At 37.6% G+C, this 26,383-nt stretch overlaps 1 protein-coding gene across 4 annotated transcripts; it reads left to right on the top strand.

The window, feature by feature from the left end:
* The first annotated feature begins 1,040 nt into the window (after positions 1–1,040).
* Positions 1,041–26,383, top strand: tra2b (transformer 2 beta homolog). 4 transcript variants are annotated; one of them, XM_008106405.3, is made up of 9 exons: positions 1,042–1,199; positions 11,487–11,620; positions 13,942–14,104; positions 15,962–16,150; positions 18,746–18,861; positions 21,242–21,325; positions 23,410–23,496; positions 24,493–24,566; positions 26,007–26,383. In XM_008106405.3, the coding sequence occupies exons 1-9, from the start codon at positions 1,164–1,166 to the stop codon at positions 26,015–26,017; spliced, it is 894 nt and encodes a 297-aa protein (XP_008104612.2). In that variant the 5' UTR covers positions 1,042–1,163; the 3' UTR covers positions 26,018–26,383. The 4 variants fall into 4 exon arrangements, with proteins under 4 accessions (XP_062832539.1, XP_008104612.2, XP_003218469.2 ...); XM_008106401.2 differs by having other exon boundaries at positions 1,047–1,199; positions 13,942–14,146; XM_062976469.1 differs by lacking the exon at positions 26,007–26,383 and having other exon boundaries at positions 1,041–1,199; positions 13,942–14,146; positions 24,493–24,574.

The following is a 26,383-nucleotide window of genomic DNA, read 5'->3' as shown; positions in this document are numbered from 1 at the left end:
ACGTCAGGAGAGAATGCTTCTGGAACATGGCCACACAGCCCGAAAGACATACAACAACCCTGTGATCCCGGCCATGAAAGCCTTCGACAACACAACTTACTATTATTATTATTAGAACTTATATCCTGCTTTTCTCTCGGGACCTAGACCCAAAAATGCTCACAATCTCAAAAACATTAATTTAAAAATTTACTAAATACAAATATTAGAATAAAAGGTTGGAATATACACAAAGATGGTGACATTAAGAGGTTGCAAACTGGCATCAGCCCCTAAAGCAAATGTTTATTCATTTCTACGTAATTAAACAGATTTATATTGATTTTAATGGTTTTAACTATTTATTTTTCATACGCGTAATATTGAGAAATCGGACCCTTCAATTATGAAATCTATAAAATTATATGGAATGGAAACTGCAGCGCCGCAAAACCCATTAACCTTTATTATAAATCGTCTCTGGAATTCTTATCTGGTTGATAGAACTCCAAGATGGGCTAAGACAACTGTGGGGACTGGCTAGGGCTAATGTAACGAAGTAACATAGTGCCATGGGGTAAAATAAAGTGCAACTGATGACAAAGATAGGGCCTGGGTTATTCCATTTCAAGGCCTGCTTAGTAGCTATAGGACGGCTAGGCTAGTGTAATAAAGTATCGAAGGGCCGTGAAAGTGGGTAAAGTGCAAGGGGGGGACCTATCTGGTGGCCAGGGTAGAGTCTAGGATCTGAGATTAATCACTTTCAAAGGCCTGCTGAAACCACCAGGTTTCCAAGTCCCTGCGGAAGGAAGATAGTGACGGGGCTTGCCTTATCTCTCTCCCACCCTGGACATTATTCCAGATATATAAACCCCACTTGCCAAGTTTCCAACAGATCTCACAACCCTTGCGGATGCCCCCCATAGATGTAGGCGAAACATCAGGAGCGAATGCTTTTGGAACATGGCCACACAGCCCGAAAGACTCACAGCCACTCGCTTCTTAAGGCTTCGACGGCCAGCACGTGCCTCTACCTTCTATCGCGAGGGGGGCTTTGACGTGACGTTCGCAGGCCAGGGGCGGGGCTTCTCCGCCTGCGTCACTTCCTCTGCGGAGAAGGCTCGCGAAGGGACGGTTTGTCGCTAGCAACGGCGGTCGGCGTCCCGAGCTCTGAGGCGGGAGACATGAGTGACAGCGGGGAGCAGAACTACGGCGAGCGGGTAATAACGGAGGCGCCAAGCGGCCTTGCTTTCACGGAGGAGAAAAAAAAACAAGCAAAATAGACTGTTTTATATAATGTTAAAATGCCCCTCTTTTTTGTTTTGTTTTCTGAGGGGGAGGATACAAACGGAACGGGGAAAGGGCCAAAGGCGGAGGTCAGTGGGGTTGGGTTTTTTGTTTTTTGGATGTCCAGACTTAGTTGGGCGGGTTTGGCGCGCGAGGGAAAAGGCCCGCCGTTTCCTCTGACGTGGAGCCCTGCGGTGAGCTCTTCAACCGGCGCCATCTTGGGCTGGTGACCCGTAGGAGCGCGCGCTGCCGCCGCTGCTGCCTTTGCTTCTGTTGCCGCCGCGAGGACAAAATGGCCGCCCGGGTCTCGCTTCGCGGGAGAAAAGAGAAAGAGGCGCCTTACTCTCTCTCCTCCCCCCCCCCCTTGCGTGGAGCCAAGGACAACGGTTTAGAAATGCAGAGGTTGATCACGGCTGTCTCGCCCTTCAATTTCGAATTATCTGAGCGAGTACTGGCTTCTCTCACCGCTCAGAGCCCTTCCACACAGCCCTATATCCCAGAATATCAAGGCAGAAAATCCCACAATATCTGCTTTGAACTGGGTTATTTGAGTCCACACTGCCATATATTCCAGTTCAAAGCAGATAATGTGAGTTTTTATTCAGCTGTGTGGAAGGGGCAGCAGGGAGAAGGAGGAGCTACTCATCCCTGGCTTGACTTGATAGAATTCGTGCAGTTTAACACCACTCGGTGCCGTGGAATCCTGGGATTTGTAGTTTATAATAATAATTAAAAAAAACTTTATTCTTATATCTCGCCCCATCTCCCCGAAGGGACTTGGGGCGGTTCACATGGGGACCAAGCCCAAAATGCAACATAAAATACAACAGTAAAATGCATTTAAAACATATAAACACATAAAATCAAAAGGCATATAAAATACAATAAAAACATACAACTGGTTAATAGCCAGGTGCACTGAGCGTATTCAAGATTGGAAGTAAGGCAGTAGAATTTATATACAGTAGAGTCTCACATACCCAACATAAACAGGCTGGCAGAACATTGGATAAATGAAAATGTTGGATAATAAGGAGGGATTAAAGAAAAGCCTATTAAACGTCAAATTGCATTATGATTTTACAAATTAAACACCAAAACATGTTTTACAACAAGCCTGCCACTTGTTTGGGAGCTTGGCTGCACTTCTGTTGTTGTTGGGCATGTTGGCCGGGTGTGCCTTGCTGCCTAGTGAAACAGCTGTGGGTCCAGGCAGGAGGCAGACTGTTGGATAATACAGAATGTTGGATGAGCCAAGGTTGGATAAGAAAGACACTACTGTATGTGCAATATCTTGCAACCTCTAAAGCTAGACCAGAATAAAGTGCAATGGCTGGGTATAGGTGGAGGTAAAGGACACCGGCAATTGTGCTGAATCAGTCGAACGCATATCGAAATAGCCAGGTTTTCAGCTCTTTCCAGAATGTGGCCAGAGTGAGGGCTAGTCTAATTTTCCTCGGGAGGGGAGTTCCAGAGCCAGGGGGCTACCACTGAGAAGGCCCTCTTTCATCGTTTACAAAGGCACCAGCTCTCTTAGGCCCCTTCCACACAGCTGAATAATAATAATAACTTTATTTTTATATCCCTCCTCCCATCTCCCCGAAGGGACTTGTGGCGGCTTACATGGGGAACAAGCCCAATCCAACAGAGATTAAAACCAACCATAGATTAAAACATAACTCGCTAAAATCATTACAAAAGACAAAAACATCATCATCAACATCCAATGATCTGTACTGTAATAAGTACTGAATAAAATCCCACATTATCTGCTTCGAACTGGAACATATTTATTTGTTTATTCACGACATTGATATCCTGCCCTTCTCAGAGCGGCTTACAATTTATATGTACATTCACTGTATTATTAGCATCACACAATATTACTCTATTGTACTATGCCACTATATTGCAATATTATTAGTAATATTACATGTAATATATAATTATTATATTGTATTACAGATTACATTGTGGACTCAGTTCAAAGCAGATATTGTGGGATTTTCTGCCTTGATATTCTGGGTTATATATATGCTATACAGACACACACACACACACACACATATATACATACAAGCATACATATAAATAATTACATTCAGGCTATGCATATAAGATATATATGAAACAAATAAATTTCTCATTCAAACCAAAATATCTGATTATAGGCAAATGCAAGTACTGTATTCCAAAATCCCAAAGGTTTGCTTGCAAGCATTTGGGGCAAGAGATACTTAACCTTCATATTCTTTGGCAACTCTAATCTGTGTTCTAAACCTCTGGACTTTGAGCACAGAATAAAGGAGGAAGTTAGTTTGAGTTTACCTATATTTTTAAAAAACATATGCTTAGCACTATACTGGGAACTTGTAAGTTGTGTTAAAAGATGGTACCTTAAATACTGAATTTTCAAGCAAGTAGCAAAAAATGTTTAAGCAAGAAATGTGCTAGTAAATTGGACTTAAACACAACCTTTACGATTCCTATACTGAAAATGGTGACATACAATACAGGCTTAGAGCCACCTTGATAGTTTTGAATTAAGGCCACATTATGAAGAAGTCTTTCTACTTGGAGGAATAGACAGGAGAGGATGTGGCAACTTGGGGCTCTTGCACACAGCTGAATAAAATCCCACAGTATCTGCTTTGAACTGGGTTATCTGAGTCCACACTGCCATCTATCCCAGATCAAAGCAGAACATGTGGGATTTTATTCAGCTGTGTGGAAGGGGCCTTGGCTTCAGCAAAAAAAACCAAGAAAAATAAAGTGGCAGAGTATGTTTTAGGCTAGCTCCTTTTCTCTGTTAATCTTAATCAAAAGAGCATAGTTATTTATCTGTAAAGAACTATACAGTTTAGCAATTGTATAGCATTGAGAGCTCATATGGTAGGCCACGAAAGGTTGGAAAATAAATACTATAGTTTGGTGTCCAATTTTAAACTAACTTTAAAGGCTTATTTGTTCCAGGCTGCTTTTTACAGATTTTAAGTAGTTTATATTATTTTACTGTTGCACTGCTGTTTTTACTTTAAATTTTGTGTTTTATGTTTTAAACTTTTATTATGTAACCTACATCGTGGGGACTGCCCTTCAAAGTAATATTTTTTTTTAAAAAAAAAAACCCAAAGTAGACAAGCATTAGATGCCTTAATTGTGGTTGGTGAACAGAAGTATGGCAGCTCCTTGCCTGTTTGTCTTAGCCAGCTCTTACTTGCACGTGCCTCTCCTGCTTAGATGAACTCCTAGGGCCCTTCCACATAGTTCTATATCCCATAACATCAAGGCAGAAAATCCCACAATTTCTGCTTTGAACTGGGTTATCTGAATCCACACTCAGATAATGTGGAATTTTCTGCCTTGATATTCTGGGATATAGGGCTATGTGGCAAGGCCCCTAGAATTGCAGGAATCCCAAGCTGAAATCAGGTGATCTTTCAAATATAGTGTTTGATACTGATTCAGCACTAGATATTTAGGATTCATGAAATACCTTTGTATCTGGATGTTGCAGATGTTACAGGTATACTGGTATATGGGTTAATAAGGTACTTTAAAAAACATTAATCTCTCTTGTCTTCGTAGATATCTTGGCAACAATATGTACTAGCTCTAGGAGGCAACATGTCTAGTCCTAGAGCGAATATATTGTTGCCATAAGTAGCTATTAGCTGTTGATAGTTTTATGTTCCATTAATGTGTGTAACCCTTTTAAAGTCATCTCTGTTGATGTTGACATTTGCATTTTATAACAGAGAATTCTGCAGTTTAGCTGTGTACATGTTTCCTGTTTTGGATTTCTACTATTGGGCTTTTTGTTATAACTACAAGCTGTAGTATTTAGCATGTTCATTGGCATACTTAATTGAATAGCATGCAAATTTTGAACTGAAGACTGAATAAAAGTATAGCTACTGTGTCAGTCTACTTCCAAAAGACTAAAGAGATGCAAAGTGTACAATTGTGATTTGACCAACACACAGTAACATTCAGTCTTGTTGTATCATTAGCACATAAAGACAACTATAAAATAGCATGTCAGTCTTTCTTGTTTAATCGCAAACCATGTCACACATGTTTTGTCCCCTTTTTGTTAATTCCATCAGTGCCTGCGTTTTGGAGTAAAGAAAATAAGCAGTTTGAAGCTTTCCTTTTATTTGTGTGGGCAGTTGATAATATACAGTACCAGAAAAAAATAACGTTTTGTCATTCTCTAAAGAAAATTGTTTTCCTTTTCATCAGGTGAGGGATGGAGAAACTGTGACCCATGGATCACAGGAAACTTGGAGCCCCACATGTGGCAGTTGAAGCTCCCAGATCACTATCTATTTTACTGTAGATGATAGTTTGCCACAAAACATCAAAAAGTGTCATAGCCCGCCCTCAACCAAAAAAAGGTTGCCTGGACCCTAGAGTCTATCCAACATCTTCAAGCTTTTCCCATTGGGGAAAAGCTGCCAAATACAAAACACATAATAATGACTTCCAGTTGCATTAGAATTGCTGGTGCAGCCCTGGCATGAGTTGTGGGTCTGAGCAATGGCCCTCATCTGCTCTTCAGTTGCTAATATGTGGGGTAGAGAATGAGTAACAGGAATACTTCAAAGGAAATACAGCCAGAATCACTATTCTTTCATTGATACTACTAGTTTTTCAATTGCAAAGTTGCAATTGCTCCCATGATTAAATTGCCAGTAAAATGATTTTTTAAAAATAGTGGAAACAGGGCATCCTCACAGAACCTTTCTGCACTGTTGTTGGCCCTTTTCCTCTGGACTTCATGGACATATGCAGATGGGATCCCTTTGAAAAATGACAATTACTAGCCTACTCTTCCCCCCTCCACCCACCCCGGTTGTCACATACAAACGCCCTGGGAATGGCAGTGCATGGTGATGCACTATCATCAGTATGTAATAAGTTGTGGAGGAACTGGTTAGGAATACGGCTCAGGTCCAAGCTATTTGGCTGATCACATCTCCTTGAACAAACCTGCCCTGGACCTGAGATCTTCAGGAGAGGCCCTTCCCTCAGTCCCACGTCCCTTTTTTATTTAGACAGGCTTTTCAAGAAGGAGGTTTTTAAGGAAAAGTTGGGGTGCTGTGGTTTTAGCTCTGAAAATGTTTTTCATCAGTTTTAAGGAGTTAAGCTTTATTTTTAATACCATATTTTTAATATGTAATTCTATTTTAATCTTTGTATATTTTAGGTTTTAAATTGTATTGCATTGGTTTTACTGTAAATCACTTTAAGTCTCTTGTAGAGAGAAAACGCAGGGTATGAATAAACATAATAATCCTAGTTGGAATCCCAAAAAGCATTTTTAACTATTTATCATATAAACGCCAAATATAGTTAACACAGTGAAGTAGTTTGAGGATTGGACTATGACTAGAGGTCTAAACACTGCTGAGCTATTTGGTGACCTTATGCAAGTCACAACCTCCACTTCAGAGGAAAGCAAAAGCATGGCTAAAAAAAACAAATAATGAAATCACAGCACATTATTGACATCCCTTTCCCCATGCACAATAATCTTTGAACACTTGTCAAAACAAAGGCTTCATCTTTACATGATTTTAATCATTTAGACTGATTTTAAAAATCATGTTTGTTTACACTGTTAATCTGTTATATCGATACATTTGGAATTTTCAGATGGAACCTGACTTTCATCTGTTTGGATCTGTTTGTTTCAATGAGTTGTTGAACTTCCTTTTTTGTCCTTCTTGTTCATCTCAACACTTTCTGTGCAGAGAGTTGTTGAACTTCCTTTTTTGTCCTTGTTCACCCCACCTCCTCTTTCTCTGTTCCTGGAAATCCTGAGTTATATGTATCTCACCAATATCAACAGTGAAGACAGGTTTTTAAAAATTCTTGTTGTCTGCCAGAATGTATTTAATGTCATTGTTCACTGGTCCAAAACTGCCTTTCTGTCTGGTTTCCTGCTTCTCATGTATTTAAATAATGTTTTATTGTTCGTCTTCTTGCTATTAGTGATATGCTTCTCAAAATCTTTTTTTTTTTTGCACCCATAATTATGTGTTTGCATTCCCTTAGTGGAGATGTGTGTACTTTTAATTTTTCATTTTGGTCCATTTTTGTGAAGGAAGCATTTCTATTATTTATTTATTTATTATTTATTTGTTTATTAGCGAAATTTATATCCTGCCCGTCTCACCCCGAAGGGGACTCAGGGCGGTTTACAAGTATATATACATACAATATATTATATTATACAACTGTATTGCAGTATTATTAGTAATATTGCATGTAATATAAATATACAATTATAATAGTGAATTATAATTATTACATTGAATTACATCATAATATTTACATCATAATATTAATCATTTCTATTTCTAAGAACCTATTTAGATTTACCTTTAGTCATGATAGTGACTTCTAGGGCATTATATTTTCCTTTGTGACCCAAAAACCCATTTAAAAAATCAGAAATGTTGGAGTTCCTTTGCTTTCCCATGTGTATGTAAATTTGATGGCATTGTTTCACATTCCCAAGAATTCCCTGACTATTTTAGTGAGGGGATTGTGACATCCACTTTTCCTAGCCCTTTGCAAGGTTTTTAGCCATGCATATGCCATATCTTCTAATATACAGCACTGCCTCAAGTTGTGGCATGTGCTGCTGGGCCCAGAGAAGAATGGTGGACACCTGGATGATTGATTATGGTAATTTAGAATATTTGTATTCTACTCTTCAGCCATAAAAGCTTTCATAGCTTTTTACAAATTACGTAATGGAGAGGGGAATGTCAGTGTCGGAGGGATTAAGTCCAGTAGATTCTCCTCTCCCTCCAAAGCCAGCACAGTGGCAGTTGGGACAAATGGAGGGCCTTTCATCTGTTTCTGGGCTGTTGATTTATGGCTTGATGTTATATCCAAAGTATTGTATGCAGCTACTATAGTCTTCTATCTACTAAAACTGCAAAACAGAGACCAGGAGGAAGAATTAGAACAGATTAGCATTTGATTGTCACTCCTAGCATTCTTCCGTAGCATAGCCTAGCCAATGGTGAAGAATTCTGAAAATTGCAGTCTAGAGTCTGAAGGAATTTATAATTCTCACCCTTGACAGAATTAAAAGCAGCTTTTTATTATTGTCTAGTCATTTTACATATGATATTTATCTACCAGAGATTATTTTCAGCAGATGTCAATAAATCATGGCTAACTACAAATGATGGGCATTTCACTTTTGTTATTTTCTTTTGTAAAAGTTGGACAGGGCCAATGCAAAACTAAACAGGATAATCAAAGCTGAAATGAACATGTTGGAGTTATTCAATAATCAGAGTCCTTCATTCTCATAATTCTGTAAACTGGCATTATTTCCAGTTATAATATTATGCATGGGAATATTTTAAGATATTAGCTGGAATTCTGTATTGCCTACTTAAGTATAGTGGACAAAGAAGCCTCTCCTGTCCCAACCCCATGGGGCAAGCCTGATAGAAAGAACATGTCACTCATGTTCTGATTGGCAGCAGAATTAACTCCCCCCACCTACCCACCCCATGCATCTGATGCCCTGTAAAGTAGATTTGAAAAAGCTAACAATCCTGGTGATAGTGTCACAATTATGAAAAAGTAGCAATTGTGAGTATGAGACAGATGCAGAGTGAGTAAATCTGGGTAACTTTTGCATTCAGTTACAGCAGTGACACTATTGTCATGATTGTCCAGTCTTACTTCCTTCCCTAAGAATGGAGAGGAGTTCCATTCTACCAGCTATACAGGTGAATTATATTTTTGTCAAATTTGAGAGAGGCCAGAAGAGTTTATTAATTATATTTAACTTATTAGCTAACACAGAATTCCAGCCTTTCTATCTTTTTTAAAGCAAGAAAAATGTGGCAAATGATACAGAACCTCACTGAATTAAACAATGCTAAGTATTTGATAAAGTTATAAATCAATATGGTTGATTGAAATTGGATAAGCATATAATTAAAATAATTGCATATGTTTTAAATAGGAGCAGTTAGTATTTGCATTTATTTTTCTGAAAATGTTACCCATAATTGATAATTGCCATCAAGTCAGCTTCAATTTATTTCAACCCTATGAATGAGAGATTTTCAAGTCACATCATCAATAGACCTGCTCAGGACTGTGGTTCCTTGATGAGTCTATATACCTATAATGTGATCTTCCTCTTTTCCTACTGACTTAGCAAGCATTGTAATCTTTTCAAGTGGGTCCAAAGTAGTACAATAGCCTTAGTTTAGTCTGCTCTGCAATACAGTTTGAACATCCCTTTTCATGCACACAATTATTAAAATATTGTACAAAAATACATTTAGGCTATGTGTAAATGAAACAAATACATTTTATATTTAGATTTGGATCACATCTCCAAGATATCTCATTCTGTAAGTATTCAAATGCAGGTATTTCAAAATCCAGAATGCTGCTTGTCCTAAGAATTTCAGCTTAGGCAGCGGTTCTCAACCTGTGGCTCCCCAGGTGTTTTGGCCTACAACTCCCAGAAATCCCAGCCAGTTTCCCAGCTGTTAGGATTTCTGGGAGTTGAAGGCCAAAACATCTGGGGACCCGCAGGTTGAGAACCAGAGATAAGGGGTACTCAACCTGTATTGCATGAAAATGTGTGGTTGAAGGTCCGTTGCCTTTGCAAGTGCAGCGTCATTGAGAGAATGTCAAGAAGCTCAGCCAAGAACATCACATTTATTGACCTGCCTGCCTATGTTAATAGCCACAAGTTTATTGGCCTTGCTATTTTCGGCACAAATTTCTCACCAAGCTGTGTATCACAAAAAAAATTGACGGGAAGAAAGTCTGTAGTAACCCCATACCTCATCTCGGTCTGTTGACTTTCAAATGAAATTCTTGGTGTGTTTAACACATTTAATAGGCATTCAGTAATTGGTTTGTATATGCATATAAACTAAGCACATAAGATAATTCACTTTTTCTGAGTTGCTCTGATGGTATGTTTAGTATGTCGTATTTCAGCAACTGCATGGCTATACAATTACGGTGTTTTCAGTGTGCTATTACAGAATTGGGGTATTGAAGTTGCATACAGAGAGAAAGTATTAAGTCAGTCATCTTTATTCTTAATATAGAAGCTACCAAAGTTCTGTGAGCATTGTACATATTCTGGTAAAGACAAATGCCTTTTCATTTGGGCTGAAATGCTTATGTTAATGTTAAATGCTTAGGTTAAGTTTAATTAAAATAATAGCATTATCCTAAAATAGAGTTGTAACATGAGAGTTATTAATCATTGTTGTAGACATGAGGAGACATGTTATTATATTGTAACTTTAAATTGTAGTGTTGCTAATGAGAAAATAGTCTCTGAAATTGTTTCTCTTAAGCTTGCCTATATGCCTTTTAATTCTGTATTTTTTAGAAAAAACAAGCAGATGTTTGTAGGTTTTGGGGGCATATTACTAATTTCTAAATGCTAATATAACAACTGCTTGAAATTCTCCTGTAAGTAGGTATAACTAGCAAATTAGCAGTTCAAACGTTTTCAGCAGAATTTTGATTTTTAAAAACAAAACCTAACCCTGGAGAACTGCATATCTAGTTAAAAACAGTGCAAACACGTAGCATTTTTTCTAGTTTCAGTCTTGGCACTAGATATCTATCCTGGAGTTTTAAATATTCTTCATCCTGTTCTTTTTTTATTAAGGTTAATGTTGAAGAAGGAAAATGCGGAAGTCGCCATTTGACAAGTTTTATAAATGAGAATTATTTGAAGCTCAGGAATAAGTGAAGCTGAAATTTGAAAAAAAAGAAAGTGAATGCATGCTAATTATCAGACCAGAAGTCCCACTTATAGAATATTGAGCAATTTGTGTGAAGTGGGGAAGATGAAAGAAGTCAGAATTTGAAACGGAAGAATGAAGAAAAGAAATAAAAATGAAGTTAAGATAAGAAGTAATCTGGAATCTGAAAGCACTACGCTAAGTAATTACTAGTCTGTTTATGTGTCCCTGTATATTTTGCTAAACATGCATGCATTATTTGTTTCATAAAAAATGCAGGGTTTTTAAAAAGTGCTTAACAGGCAAAACAATACAATAATTCTAGGCAGTTCTAATGGTAACTGCCCGGACACATAATGGAGACATAGACCTTTAATATTTTTCACTAGATCTTGTTTAGAATAAATGATTGGAGAAGTTGTATTCAAACTAAATTATACATTTTCTGTGCAGGAGTCCCGTTCTGCTTCCAGAAGTGGAAGTGCTCATGGTTCCGGCAAGTCTCCAAGGCACTCGCCAGCTAGATCTAGGTCCAAAGAAGGTTCAAGGAGGTCCAGGTCAAAGTCCAGATCAAGATCTGAATCTCGGTAAGTCTAAGGCAAAATGAAAGGGGGGTTGTTTGGTTTTTACCTTAAAAGTTGTAATAATTGAAATACCTTGCTATTTATGAGCAAAAGTAGGGTTTGAAGAACAGTCTGGTAAGCTAATATCAATTGTGCAATTGTTATTGCATGCCTTCAGGGTGCTTCCAAATTATGGTGACCCTGAGATAACCTTATCATAGGGTTTTCTGGGTAAGATTTGTGCAAAAGGAATTTGTTTTTGCCTTACTCTGAGGCTGAAAGTGCAATTTCCCCAAGGTTGGCTGAGTGGGGATTTGAACCCTGGTCTCCAGAGTCATAGTCCAATGGTCAAACCACTAATAAGTCTGGCTACAATGCAAGAATAAGAGCCCAATTAGATTGTTTCCTGCTTGGCATGTAATAGCTGCTGTTGAAATGAGGAACAGTAGTTATTAAAGTTTCTTATGAAAGAGATCACTTTCATTACTAATTACTATATATTTTATATACACTTTGTCCATGTAGCCTAAAAGTCATTTTAAACAAAATATTTTAATATTTTGTGCACAAAACAAAGTTTATGTACACTGAACCAAAGATATCACTATCTCGGTCACCTGTGTTGACAATTCCAGATATTGCAACATTTTGGATTTCTGCAAAATCTGTACTAACAATACTAATATAGTAATTATGTAACACCATAGGATGCAGCTAGGTCATTATGACACAGCATTTCACGAATCATCTGTGCACTTACCCATTCTCTTCCGTTGACTTGATAATTGACTATCATAATCTAGTATGTATGATCATCTGAAACTGGTATTCTTTTTCAATAATTACATTTGAATAACAAGTATTATTTCACAAGTGACACTAACTTTTACCTCTAATTCAAAACTACATGCATCATTAAGTTTAAATAAATTGTTTTCTTATGAATATTCATCTAAGCTTTCTATCATTTTTATGTCATTTGTTCATCTTCTGAAAATATCCTTTGAGAATTTCTATTTAAACTAACTTCCACTGTAAAATGGAAATCTTGTGACATAGCTCGTCTGGATATAGGGCGGAATACAAATAAAGTTTTTATTATTATTATATTATTATAAAAACGGGGCTTGTCCCAGCAGTGTGATGAAAACCAAAGTAAGCATATGAGAATGCTATGTTTAAAGTAGGTTTCATTATGCTGAAGATGAAGATCAGTGTGCATGCCAACACCTTGGGGGGGGGGGGGGTTGGTAAACATAGGTAGAATAATATAAATTTTAATAACAATTTCATAGTACAAACAGAATGTTTTTCACTAATTTTCTTAACGTTACCGATTCCACACTTAACATCCACCAATATCTACCAATATTACTCCCCTTCCTCCCCCCACTCCCCCCATACTCTGGGAACAATACTTTTCTTCATTCAGATTTTGTTTTAGTTGATCAATCATGAAGAGAGTATGGCTCACAGTTCTTTATATTTTCCTTTTCCTCTACCAATATTCCCCATTTCAAATTTCGGCTTGTTGTGTATTTGGTTCTCCTTTCAAAAATGCATGCTGATAGTCATCTAAAGGAATTACAGCTTTAAGATGATCTACTATACCTGTTCTTTTTTGCTTTTGTTGAGATTTGCTCTTCTTATTTGGACTAGCAGTAACATACTTTCAAACATTATTTCAAATATAAACCATTTATATGAGGGTAGACAACTACAGATTCAGGGGCCTCACACACGACCTGAAAAGTACCACAAGTCCTTCCAGGCCCCACAGCTTGTGAAAGAATTACCCACCCTGCACAATGATCATACTGTACTGTATTTAGGAACCTTCTATCTTGGTTACGTCACGAGAAACTACTGTGATTTTGAGGATAAAGAACAGGGTGTGGGGGAGATGGCAAAATTGTCTCGGTTTCCTTGGGGAATGAGGGTTTCCCTCTATAAACGCTTTTACAAAAAATGGAATTGTAGGGTCCCATGTGCCATACAGCATATCCCTATTTGTTTTAGTTTACAGACATAAGCTTATCTGACTCTTTTCTTCTTGATGAGGAACATCTTATTTTGACATACCTTCAGTACTTATTAGTTGTATCTCAGATTGGTGATCTCTGAGGGTGCTGGGTTTTTTTAAATTTGTAAAACCTTTGCTCTATTTTTTATTGTATTTGAATGTCTGGTCTTTATGTGTGCATCAATTAAAATATATTTCCTTTTAAATATGCTTTAGAGGACCCCTTTGAGTTGCTTTCAAAGCTAGAAATATTTTATGAGTATCTTGTAAATGTTTGGTATTTGTGCTTCAGTATGCTATTTTGTATTTTCATTCTTCACAGATCGAGATCAAGGAGGAGTTCTCGTAGACATTATACAAGATCACGTTCACGTTCTCGATCCCACAGAAGGTCAAGAAGCCGATCTTACAGCCGTGACTATCGTCGCCGACACAGTCATAGCCATTCTCCTATGTCTACTCGTCGGCGTCATGTTGGCAACAGAGTAAGGCAGGGATGGCAGCAGTTGACCAGAGATAATTCAGCTGTGTGTGTCTTTGGAGGTTCTAAAGTTTTCAAATTACTCAGAAATCATGTAAAAATTACTTAAAATTGTTGTGTTTTTTTAATACAATAATGATGATGTACAAAAAGTGTTGACTTTGTATTATTAATATTTTGAATGATTTTATCCAGCATTATTAAGCTTATTTGTTGCAGAGGTGGGGCGCTGCCAGCAGTTGGAGGGGGGTGGTGGTCAATGACCTACTGTATAGCCTCAGTTCATTTTCACTTGACTTCATAGTTAAACAAAGGTTCCTCCTGAAATTAAAACATCCAAAAGAAGGAGATATAGTGATGTTGCCAGTGTACCCCTAAAGTGTGACGTAGACTCTAATTTTCATTTTTAAAATCCTACCAGAAAAGGGCAGGGCTTGAGAAAAAAGACTGCATACTCTTTGCAGAGTGCCCTTCCCGATTCACATGCTGTTGGTTTAGAAGCATTTAAGCAGATCTTTTCTTTGAAGTCTTTGTGACTCCTAAGAGCTGCATGTGATTTTTTTATTGCTTAGATCTAAACTTCTTAAAGTGTGGGTCATGACAAATTTCTTAGAGGGCAGGGCCAACAGAAAGGAGGGAAGAGGTGCCCTTTTCTGAACAGGAGCATTTCTTCCTGTTGCCTCTGCTTGCCTTAGAGAGAGAGAAAGGGGAGGTGTCAAGGAGGGAGGGTGGGCATCCCTCCTGGCTGTGAGTGTCTCTGGGTCTTCCTCTCTCTTCCCATCTCGGGAGCCTGGGGTTTTTCTTTTCCTTTTTATCCTGGAAATCTGGTCATTTTTCCTTTCCATCTTGGGAGTCTTGAGGTTTTTCTCCCTTTCCTTCCAATTCTGAGAGTCTGGAATTCTCTGCTTTCCTTCCCGTCTTGAGAATCAGGGGGTGTCTCCCCTTCTCATTTTGGGAATCTGGGGGGGGGGGCATCTCTCCTAATCTTGGGAGCCTGGGTTTTGTTTTGTTTTGTTTTTGGTTTTTTTCATCTTGGGGGTCTAGATTTTTTTTTTTCAATTCTAGGAGTCTGGAATTTTTTCCTTTCCATCTTCGGAGTCTAGGTTTTTCCCCCCCTTTCTTTCCCAACCAAAGGGATCTTTCCTGCCCTTTTCATCTTTGGAATTTGGGGAGGTGTTTCTTCATCTTGGGAGTCTCAGGAGTATTTCAATCCATTTCCCATCTTGGGAAGTATTTTAGGTATCTGGGGTCACATAAACATTTCTCAGACATAATGGGTTGCAAGTTGAAAAGCCCTTGCTTAGATAATGCATTTTCTCTAAATTAAAAAAAGTAGTTAATAGGACTTCTGACATAAAAGCTACAGCTGTTATTAGTCAGATGAAATTATTTCAGTCTCTTTGTCAGGTGTAGTACATTGGAGGACATACTTCAGAGCTAGGGGAAAATGCCATGAAATTTGGGCATTGAAATGATTCCTTAACAACTATTGCTTCTAATACTCCATCAGGATACACTACTTTCTGCAGAAGCTGTATATACCATAAACTCTTTAAGTTGAGCTTAAGTTCTACTTCTGATTTCTGGCACTTCTTACTATTGAGCCAGAATATAGTATATTCCAGAGCACCTGTGCCTCATTAGGCCTTCCTGTGTCACATTTTGTCTTTTCTCTTGAACAGAGTTGCACCGAGATCTGACCTATCTGGGGCTTTAGTTATACATAATACTTTAGTTTTTAAAATGTCTGCATTGAATAAGGAATTGCATTTAAAACTGTTTCGCAAAGCATTTTAATTATTTTTAAGAGCTATCTTGAATTTTTATGAGGGTGTCTTCTTTTATTTATTTTTTAAAACAGGCAAATCCTGACCCAAACTGTTGTCTTGGTGTGTTTGGATTAAGCCTATACACAACAGAAAGAGATCTGAGAGAGGTATTCTCTAAATACGGCCCAATTGCTGATGTTTCTATTGTATATGATCAGCAGTCTCGGCGTTCTAGAGGATTTGCCTTTGTGTATTTTGAGAATGTTGATGATGCCAAGGAGGTAAGTGATTTGTCTTTTCATTTAATTACATTGTTCTCCCCTAAAAACGATTAGGTTGTTCCCTGCATGTTAACTCATGTACTTCCAGTCTTAAATTTCACTAATACAGTCGATTCCTGCATGTTTGCCTCATTTTAAAATTGGCTGAATGACTCGCTATCCATTATCAGTTTTAAGTGATGGAGACCTCTCAGAAAATAAAAAAAATATTTTGGGGAAGAAATAGTTTCTGTGGAAGCATCTCCCCAAGTGCAAAAAAAGCATGAGGAATATATGGAGAAACATTTGGCATCACTGGCCACTCCCAAATCTGTCATGGCTGAAGAAAATAAAACTGGAAATCATGCCCAGATGGCACAGACCTCTGAGGCAGACAGTGAGAGCATATTTAAGGGAATGTTTGTTACCACAAAAAAGAGTGATTCAAGGAGTCCCTCAAATGAAATAGCAGAAAATGTGAGTTTAAATCATGCACCTCCAGAAAAATCTAATTGGTTGTAGTAATTAGCATGTTTTGAATGTGTAACATAACAACTTTGTAAAATACTGACAGATAATGACTCCAAAGCTACCCAGTAAACTTTTAGTTGAGCTCTGAACTTGACTCTCTCCAGTTCTACTCCAGCACTAAATGCAATTCCAAATGACAATTTTATCTGTTTAGAAGAGGGAGGTAATTTTTTAAAATTGATAAGGTTTCCATTTGGCTCTTCATTTTCATGCTTTCCATAGTTATGTGTATAAGTTGACTGCATGTATAAGTCAACTGCAGGTTTGAGGGTCGAAAATACAAATTTTGATACGACTCTGAGTAAATCGAGAGTCAAACTTTAGGGGCATGTAACAGTGTAAAAGACAAAGAAAGGAGGGAAATGCCAGTGATTGCTTAATGCAATGTATGGAAGAAACAACCAGAATTGGATAAGAATTAAGGTAAGGTACTTACCTTGACCCATGGATGAATTGATCCAGGATTTTGGGGTCAATCTTTTAACGAAAATTTGTAGGCATTTACATGAGTATATATATGATAGATGTTAAATGGAATTGTTTTCCGGGGGAGTGGGAGGAGAGAGTGCCATAATTGCAGATTCTAAAACCAAAATAATTACTGGATGGAAATATTTTCCAAGATAGTAAATATCCTTATTGTTAAGATTATCCTAAATATTCATAATTTACTAAATGGATTGATTCATGACCAATTGTGTCATTCTTACAATGATCAGGAATTTAACTGAGTGATTTTTTTCCTTTCGCTTATTAAAACGGACTAATTCATTCCAGAGTTCATTCATTTAAATTATAATACCCCAAAATGAGCTAACTAGTTAATAGAAAACAATATTTCTCCCAATTTCTAGCTATTATTCCTGAAAGACTTGTAAACAATTCCAGTGAAGGAGTATTCCCTTATAGAACATTGTCTCTAAGCAGCAGTAGGTGCATGCTACAAAAGATCAAGATGTTTCACACAGGCCACATGGAATGTAGATGCTATATAGGATTGGTCTTTATGTACATTAAGTTGATTTAGTGAAAATCACCAAATGCTATATTGCAGTTAGTAATATTTCTGTTTGCTTAAGAAGCTACACAGGGTCAGTTCTGTTCAGTATTTGGGTGTGGCAGTACCAGCAAATACCAGGTGATATAGGAGGAAGGTACTATCAAAAGTACTTCTGGGTATTCCTTAAATTGATCGGCCACCATAAGTGTACGGGCAATTTGTACACACACAGTTCTGCCATGATATCTGATTAATTGAACTAAACAAAGCTAATGTGAAACTGAACCAGATGTATAGCTTCAAACTGAAAATGGAGATCACATTTTGAATTCATGAAATGTTTAGATATTAATTTTGATCAGAGTACATAAATGTTGTCCAAATATTTCCTCCATATATTTTGATGTTTTAGCCTGAGCTAATGTAATCCCTGACCTCTGCAGAGCACCTAGTTGAGGACAGTTGATCTAGATTAGCAGAGAGAGAAAATAACTGAAAGCCTGTCAGTCATATGAGCTGATTGGGTGGGGGGGGGGGGGGAGACAATGGGGAAACTGTTTCCAGAAGCCTTTAAAGCAGGCCTCTTCAACCTGCAGCCCTCCAGGTGTTTGGGACTCCCAACTCACAGAAACTTTAGCTAGCTTGTTCAACAGACTGGAATTCTGAGAGCTGGAGGACCACAGGTTGAAGGTATGATTTGACTATAAAAAAACTTTAGCAACATCCCCCAATTTAAAAAAAACTGGAAATGACCTTGTCAGTTCCATTTGCAAGAGAAGTGCTGGTGCCTGACCAATCTTCTAGGGTTGCTCATTTCAGATATTAATTCTGGAGCTGCAGCTTAAATGGTTAGATTTTTTTTCTGGTTACCTTAAATCCTTTGTATGTTAGAAGCACAGGCTATGGCTTACCACTTTTCTAACAAACCAGACATTGGGAAACCAACTTGAAACTCTGAGAAAACGTTTTTCCTATAGTAGCAAAGTTTCCCTGTTAAATACGTTGCATCCCTGCTAGTAGGCTTTGCTCCTGATTTGAATTAAATTGAACGTTACAGTAATTATGTTTTTGTCACACATATATAGGCAAAAGAACGTGCAAATGGAATGGAGCTTGATGGGAGAAGAATTAGAGTTGATTTCTCAATAACGAAACGGCCTCATACACCTACTCCTGGAATCTACATGGGAAGGCCTACTTAGTAAGTTCTTGTAACTATAATGTATATGAAGCAAACCAGATTTGAGGATAAAAAACAGGTATAGATTTAGTTGTATGATTTCCAAACATTTTGTAAAGGTGAACATTTTTTCTGAATAATGCTAAGTACAGATCTCATCATATTTGTATAGATAGAGGTATTTGAAAAACTTGATGCTTGGGTATTCTGTTTTTGAGAAAGTTAATAATTTCAGTTTTGGATCCTTCATGACTCTATTAATGATATTTGAAGAAAGTTAGTAAAATCCACAAATTTGAATCTTTTTTTGGTCATAAAGTGGCAGATGTAGTTTTCATTAGTTGTAGATTCAGGCAGACATAAATATTATTTAGCACTAGTATTCTGTGTACAATTTTATGATGATATACCAGGTTAATAAAAAATGTCAGCATAGTGTGGTTTGAATGTAGGACTGTGACTTTGGAAAACAGGATTTGAATCCCCATTCAACCACGGAAAACCACTTTGGACAAGTCGTACTCTCAGCCTTTAATGAGGGTCATGGCAAATCAACTTGAGGCACTCAATAGCAACCAAGTTAGAATAAACACAGTTCCTTTCCACAGGCTTATGGCTTTAGATGAAGGGCAAATCAGATTTGAGCCAGGAGGATGGAAAGAGAATAAGTTATAGGAAAACAGAGGGGCTTTTAACCAGAATAAGCTGTCCATCACTGTTCATCCCGTATAGTATAGTTGGACATCAGTAAAGTCTGAGCAGAACGGGGAGATCAGCACACCTGGCCCACTGAAGAGAAAAATGCACAGTGCAGCTACCTCTGAATCTGCTACATGGGATCCTGGTCACATTGCCCAGAGATACCTTCCTTAGGCAAAGGTAAAGGTTTTCCCCTGACGTTAAGTCCATTCGTGACTGAATCTGGGGGTTGGTGCTCATTTCCAAGCCAAAGAGCCGACGTTGTCCGCAGACACCTCCAAGGGCATGACTGCATGAAGCGCTGTTACCTTCCCGCCAGAGCGGGAATTGATCTACTCACATTCGCATGTTTTCGAACTGCTTACTAGACACCATACCTTTTTAAAAGGTTAAAATATATTTTTAAAATAAGAATGTCACTAGTGTTGTTGTATGTCTTTCGGGCTGTCACTAGTATTTTCCCAGAATGTATGTAGGCTATATTTTCCTTTAAAAATTATAATTATAGGCAAGTGCAAGTCATTAGAACACCAAAGAAAGAGTAAACCAGTAAGACTGTAGAGGTGTGTGATTTCCCTGTGTTCATATCTACTTATCTGAGCATCACAAGTGGCTTCTACAAAACGGGTATTTTGTGGGTATAAATATATGATTTGGTATTTGGAGCTCAGATTTACATCTCTGGCTTAAATTCAGGTCATTAGCAAAATTTCATGTCTTTAACCTCGTAAGTTTCCTTCCTAAGAAACACCCAACTTAGTATTGCTTTCCTTTGTAGTCTGGAATCTGGGCTGCTGAGGTGGACTTTACCTGTCACTGCAGTGTGTTTCAAAAGTTCAAACTTCAAACATATGAGACCAGTAGTCCTCTGTAAAACAGCATAAAAGTACTGTTACTGTTTTATGAGCATAGGAATAATAGGAAAAGTTTGTGTCATGTGTCTAAATCATAGCTTGCTTCCTAAAGTAAAATTCAATACAGTCAGTTTTTATCTGTTTTCTTTGTGTTTTATTTGTTCTGTGTCCATGTTTTCACTTTGTGCCAACTGAAATTTGTTGGTTGCATATTCAGTCCTTGTGCTGTGAATCTCTGGTGCAACCCACTGCCTTCAAGTTTACAAAAAAGCATGGAGGCAAACTGGGGGAAAGGGTTCTCTGGTCTGATGAAACCAAAAAATCAACAAAACCATGTGTTGTGCAAAGCTGGCAGCATTCATTGCCCTTGAGAACCCCATTCCCATAGTGAAATGTAGTAGCAGCACCATATTGAGGGAATACTTCCTAGTAAACTCATTGCATTGGATGGAGACAAATACTAAAGAATTCTAGGGGAGAAACAGTTTCAGTCTGCAAAGGATTTGGGCCTGGAGCCATGGTTAATCTTCTGACAGAATATCCCTAAGCATATAGCCAAAGCAACACTGACAAAATTAAAAACAAAAACTCGAATGTTTTAGAAGGGCCCACACAAAATCTAGGAGTTAGTCCAATTGAAAAATCTGTGAGAGATTCGAAAGCAGCTGTTCAACAGTCCCTATCCACCCTGACAGACTTGTAGCAGTTTTGGCAAGAATATGGGATTAGATCCATTTCCATTCCAGGTTGTAATTACTTATGTTATTTGTGTGTGCATTTTGATTGTCATCTTAATATAAGAATATAGACTTCATGCACCCCTCATCATGTCATGTCTTCTTTAACAGTGGAAGTTCTCGGCGAAGAGATTACTATGACAGAGGTTATGACAGAGGATATGATGACCGTGAATATTACAGTAGATCATATAGGTGAGCTTCCTACTGATTGCTGCTTGATGAGATTGTATGGATTCTTTTGAATGCAGTATGTCACTTTGTAATATAGTTAGTTGTGCTTTACAGTGATGTCAGTCTCTATTTGGGTTCTTGTCATCTTAGTAGATGTCTTACTAGACTTGTAAATTCCTTATTAGCCTTATTAATATCCAGGCATTGCTATAGATGGGCAGCTATGTATTTATTCTTACTTGTTAGCTTTTTATTCTTCACTGTGGTGATATATCAACAGCTGCAAATGCCAGACTACATTAACATCAAAGTATTATTTTCATCCCCGATACTTACATGTTGAAATCAGGAGAGAATTGTAATGGAAAAATTGATCATCCATTTACAAGGATTTTGATAAAAGCTGGGTCCTTGGCACCATGGTTGAATTTTTCCTGTTGTAAATTATTACCTGTTCCAAGATTTATCATTTTAAATAACAGGGATATAGGAAATAAAAATCAATAGAAATAATTATAAACGTTTATATTCAAAGTGAGTTACAGAACTTAGAAATCGTTATGTACTTAATACAACAAAATGCTTTTTCAATGCTTATATTAAGCATGCGTTTGTTGCCCAACATGGGTATGCTATTCTCTGCAGATTCCATGAGAGTATTTGTGGAGGTGTTTAGAAAACGTTCGAAAAAATAACATTGTCAGAGAAAATCAGCAATAATAGGTCAAACTGATTGTGGTTCAATTACAGAATATGTAATCATTCTACATTTTAATATAAATGTTTATACTTCATGCAGAATAATTGAAATCATGTAAGATACAATTTTACTTCATCAGTTCCTATTAGAATCATGGAAAAGTCTTCAGATCTGTGTTGTTTAGTAATGCATAAGCTAGAATGCTGAAAACATTCATTCTACAGGACTCTCTACACAGAACCTGAATGAGTGAGAATAAGTATCAGCATCTTAACAGATAAATTATCAGCAGTCCATCTTACCAAAAGTAACTCACTAGCTCTTACCTTTAACAGACAATACTGGCTGGTGCTGACAAGCATTTGCCCCTTAGGTAATGTAGATTCCCAGGGGATATATGCTTGTATTGCTTGAAAGACAAACCTAGATGTAGCCAAGTTGTGGAAGCTGCATGAATGATAGAATGATAGCAGTGAGTCTTACATTTGTACTCCTTTCTTGTTATATGTCTGCTCTTCCTTTGAACCCAGAATTCTAAAGCACATAAGTCACAGTTGCCTTTGGAAGATCTTCCACTTGCTTGAGAGGGCTCATAGTTTATTGTTAGAGTATCTAATTTGCTTGCATAAGGTCCCAGATTCAACCACTCAAATCTTGAATGGTTGAGATGCTATGGAGACTAACAAATAGTCTTAACTGCTCAAGCCAGAACTTGGAAATAATATTCTTCTACTGGCTGCGAGGGCTGCAAGCCTATATTCCAATTCTCCCAAAAAGGCAGGTTGAATATTTCATGATCAATAGATTACACAGATGTTGATCTTCCCTCAATTTAACTGTCCTAAATCACAATATTCTGGGATGAGAAATGACTAGCTTTTTTTTCCTTTTGGCTTCCCCATAATAGATTGATTTAATATTATATCTAGAAGTGTTTTTACACATTTCACTTTGAATATTGGTTGCTGGAGGATTTAAAAGGCCCTCTTAGGGTAATAGCAATTTGAGTGGGAAAAATACACACAGAGGGGAATGCAGTAGCCCTCACCACTTGATATGTGGAGGACAATTTTCTCAAGACCAAAATCTTGATCTGAGGTTTCTGATTTGATCTGGAAACCCTTTTGGAGGAGATCATCTTTTCAGAAGATCATCTTCAATTGAGGGAAATGGCAGAGGTTACAGTTGAAGAGGACAGCACCCATGTGCTCTGTTCACTTATACAGCCTTTGGAAAACTTAGAACAAGGGTCATTATTTGCATCATCCTCTATCCTATTGCATTCTAACCTATTCCATCAGGCATATGGCTCTTTACTGATCATAATTCTTTTTATGAATAATCTGTACTTGAAAAATAGAATGAATAAAAGTGTAAAAAAGTTGTTTTGTTTATGTCTCCACAGAGGAGGAGGAGGAGGAGGAGGAGGTGGTGGCGGAGGAGGCGGAGGAGGAGGATGGCGTGGTGGCCAAGATAGGGATCAGATGTACAGGTATGCTAGAAGAGGACCTGGTACTTTTAAAAATATTGATGAAATGTCCTGCTTGGTAGGTGGTCAAAGATCTAGGTCCTGTTGTAGCTCCAGAATCAATAAGCATTATCTGAATTTTCCAGCACAACTCTTTATGAGCAGCAAAGTTCCTGAAAGCACATCTAATGATCATTTAACATAGTTTGCGTTTACACTTGGAAAGTTCACTGTTAGTGCCAAGGAGTTATAAACAGTGAGAAAATACAAGTCTGAATACTTCAGCAGGAAAGTACTGCAGAACATTTGAGTTTGGAGCTCAACGTCTAATACGGCATAAAAATGCTATTCAAACTATACAAGTGTTGCATTCCAAGACCAAAATATTTTCTGATCTTGATATCCTCCATAAGAAGTGATGACAGCATACTATTTTTACACTTTTTAACACTGTAACCTCATTGAAATGTAACTTGAGAAATGGCAGATGACTGAACTTTAACCATCAGTTTCATCTCATTCCAAAAACACTATACTTCAGGTAAAGATGTTATTTTAGAAAGTACTACATAAAAGAATTAGTATTTACTTGGCTTAATTCCGGTGTTGTGATCGGATTTCCTTCCCCATACCGGCCCTTTGCATCACTTTGAACCACTGGAAAACAGTTATGGAGTGTTTTTGAGATTCCTGGGAGGTATATACGCACGCACACAGATTTCATATGACCATGTCTATGTTCGCTCTGCTGTAGCTCTAATAGGTTTAATATTTATTCTTATTAGTTAATTTGTATTGCTGTTCATGCAGTAAAATATTCCTGTAAGAGTTATAAAAATAGTACTGAAGCTCAAGTTTTTAAAATGCAGATATTTCTCATGGTATGTCTACTTCAGTAAAATAACTTTATAGTAAATAAATAACCATGATCTGACATTACATTTTTGCTGTTGGGGTTTGTATCTGTTCAAGTCTACTGTATAAAAACATAACTCAGTCATTGCTAAATTTCTTCTTCAGGAGACGATCACCATCTCCATATTACAGCCGAGGAGGCTACAGGTCTCGTTCTCGATCTCGATCCTATTCACCTCGTAAGTGACATGTAAAATATAGCTGGAGCCATTCCATCTTCTCTGACTTACCGCAACTCTGTCACAGGGGTTTCTTGGTTCAGAGCAAGTTTGCCTTAGCCTTCTTCGAAGGCTGAAAAGGTGTCTTGTCCAAGATTACCTAATGGCTTCTCAAGGCCAAGAAGGGATTCAAATCTTGCTTTCCAGCATTGTAGTTTCAATGTTTAAACCCCTATACTATGCCGGTTCTTGGAGCCAAAACAGATTTACAGAGGAGTCTCACTTGTCCAAGCCTCACTTATCCAAGCTTCTGGATTATCCAAGCCATTTTTGTAGTCAATGTTTTCAATATATCATGATATTTTGGTGCTAAATTCATAAATACAGTAATTACAACATAACATTACTGCGTATTGAACTACATTTTCTGTCAAATTTGTTGTATAACATGACGTTTTGGTGCTTAATTTGTAAAATCATAACCTAATTTGATGTTTAATAGACTTTTCCTTAATCCCTCCTTATTATCCAAGCTATTCGCTAATCCAAGCTTCTGCTGGCCCATTTAGCTTGGATAAGTGAGACTCTACTGTATCTTGTTTTCAGGGGTCTGATGTACCCTGATTATGAATGGGGAGGTGAAGTGACCAGATGGCTAAACTATTTAGGACTTATTCTGTTTCCAGCAACTTCTCAAAAGAAGTTGTGTTTTGCCTGTATAGTAAGTTAATAGTGGTTGGGCATTCACATGTGTACATACACTCATTTGGGGATCATTGGGGGGTTGGGTCCAAAAGAGCCCTGCAATAAACTGGAGATCTCACTGGAACCTATAAGTCTGTCCCTTTTTAAATGTTCTCTGTCTGATCAAGGGGCACACTAGAACAAGGAGTTGTTTTAATCTAGGGGGAAACAGGAAATATCAGTGAAACATGCCCCACCCCTACACTTCCATCAGCAAGAGCCTGTGGTAGAGCAAAGACTTTGAACTCTTTTAGACTTCTACATGAGTATATAAAGTAGTGCAAAACTACTCAGCACCTAACTGATGCTAGTCCTTGGTCAACTTCCAGGACAATGGGTGAAATATAGTACTAGTCCCTGGCGTATTGGGGAAAAAATCACTGATAGGTTAGGAAGTACTAGTTTTAATGCAAATTAAAGGAAATAACAGTCACAACTAGAAATTTGGCTTAAATCTAATTAGTTGAAGCTTGAGTTGATTCACAAAATTAGTGGGATTGACAAAAGCACTGATTTTACCATTTAGTTGATTCAACTCCTATAATCCAGAGTCTAGTTGGATCAGCAATTTAATTTAGACCATTGCATTTTGTTATGCCCTATATTTAATTACTCCCATCACCCATTTATATAGCTTTGAATTAACTGTTCCTGTTAAAGATATAGAATTGCATAGGCTCATTATTCTAATAAAACTCTTTAATTTTTATTTTGCAGGTCGCTACTGAGGTATGAAGCTGAGGACTTTGTAGCTACAGACATTTCTTTGAGATTGCAAAATTGTGGACAATATTTTGTTAAAGTTTAATAGTGCCTAGTGAAATGGGTGACTTTTACACCTTTTATGGAGACTACTTTTGGTCAAGTTTTAAAATGCTGTTTTGTTCTGCATATTTGTGTAGTTGGTGCTTTGTTAAGAGTGGTGTTTTGAGAAGAGTTTGTCTTCCGCATGTGTTTCAGTCCACACCTTGCAAGAAGGAGTTCTGTTGTCCAATATTCTTAATTATCCCCCCCAGTTTCCGGGGTATTTTGAAGATCAAAACCTGTGTAATATGCTTTAAAATGGTGGCATAATAAAAACTTTTTTTTACTTA

The sequence above is a fragment of the Anolis carolinensis genome, chromosome 3 (genome assembly GCF_035594765.1).
Source record: "Anolis carolinensis isolate JA03-04 chromosome 3, rAnoCar3.1.pri, whole genome shotgun sequence".
Taxonomy (NCBI): domain Eukaryota; kingdom Metazoa; phylum Chordata; class Lepidosauria; order Squamata; family Dactyloidae; genus Anolis; species Anolis carolinensis.
Note: the sequence above shows the minus strand (reverse complement) of the source record. Positions and strands in the feature narration are given on the sequence as shown.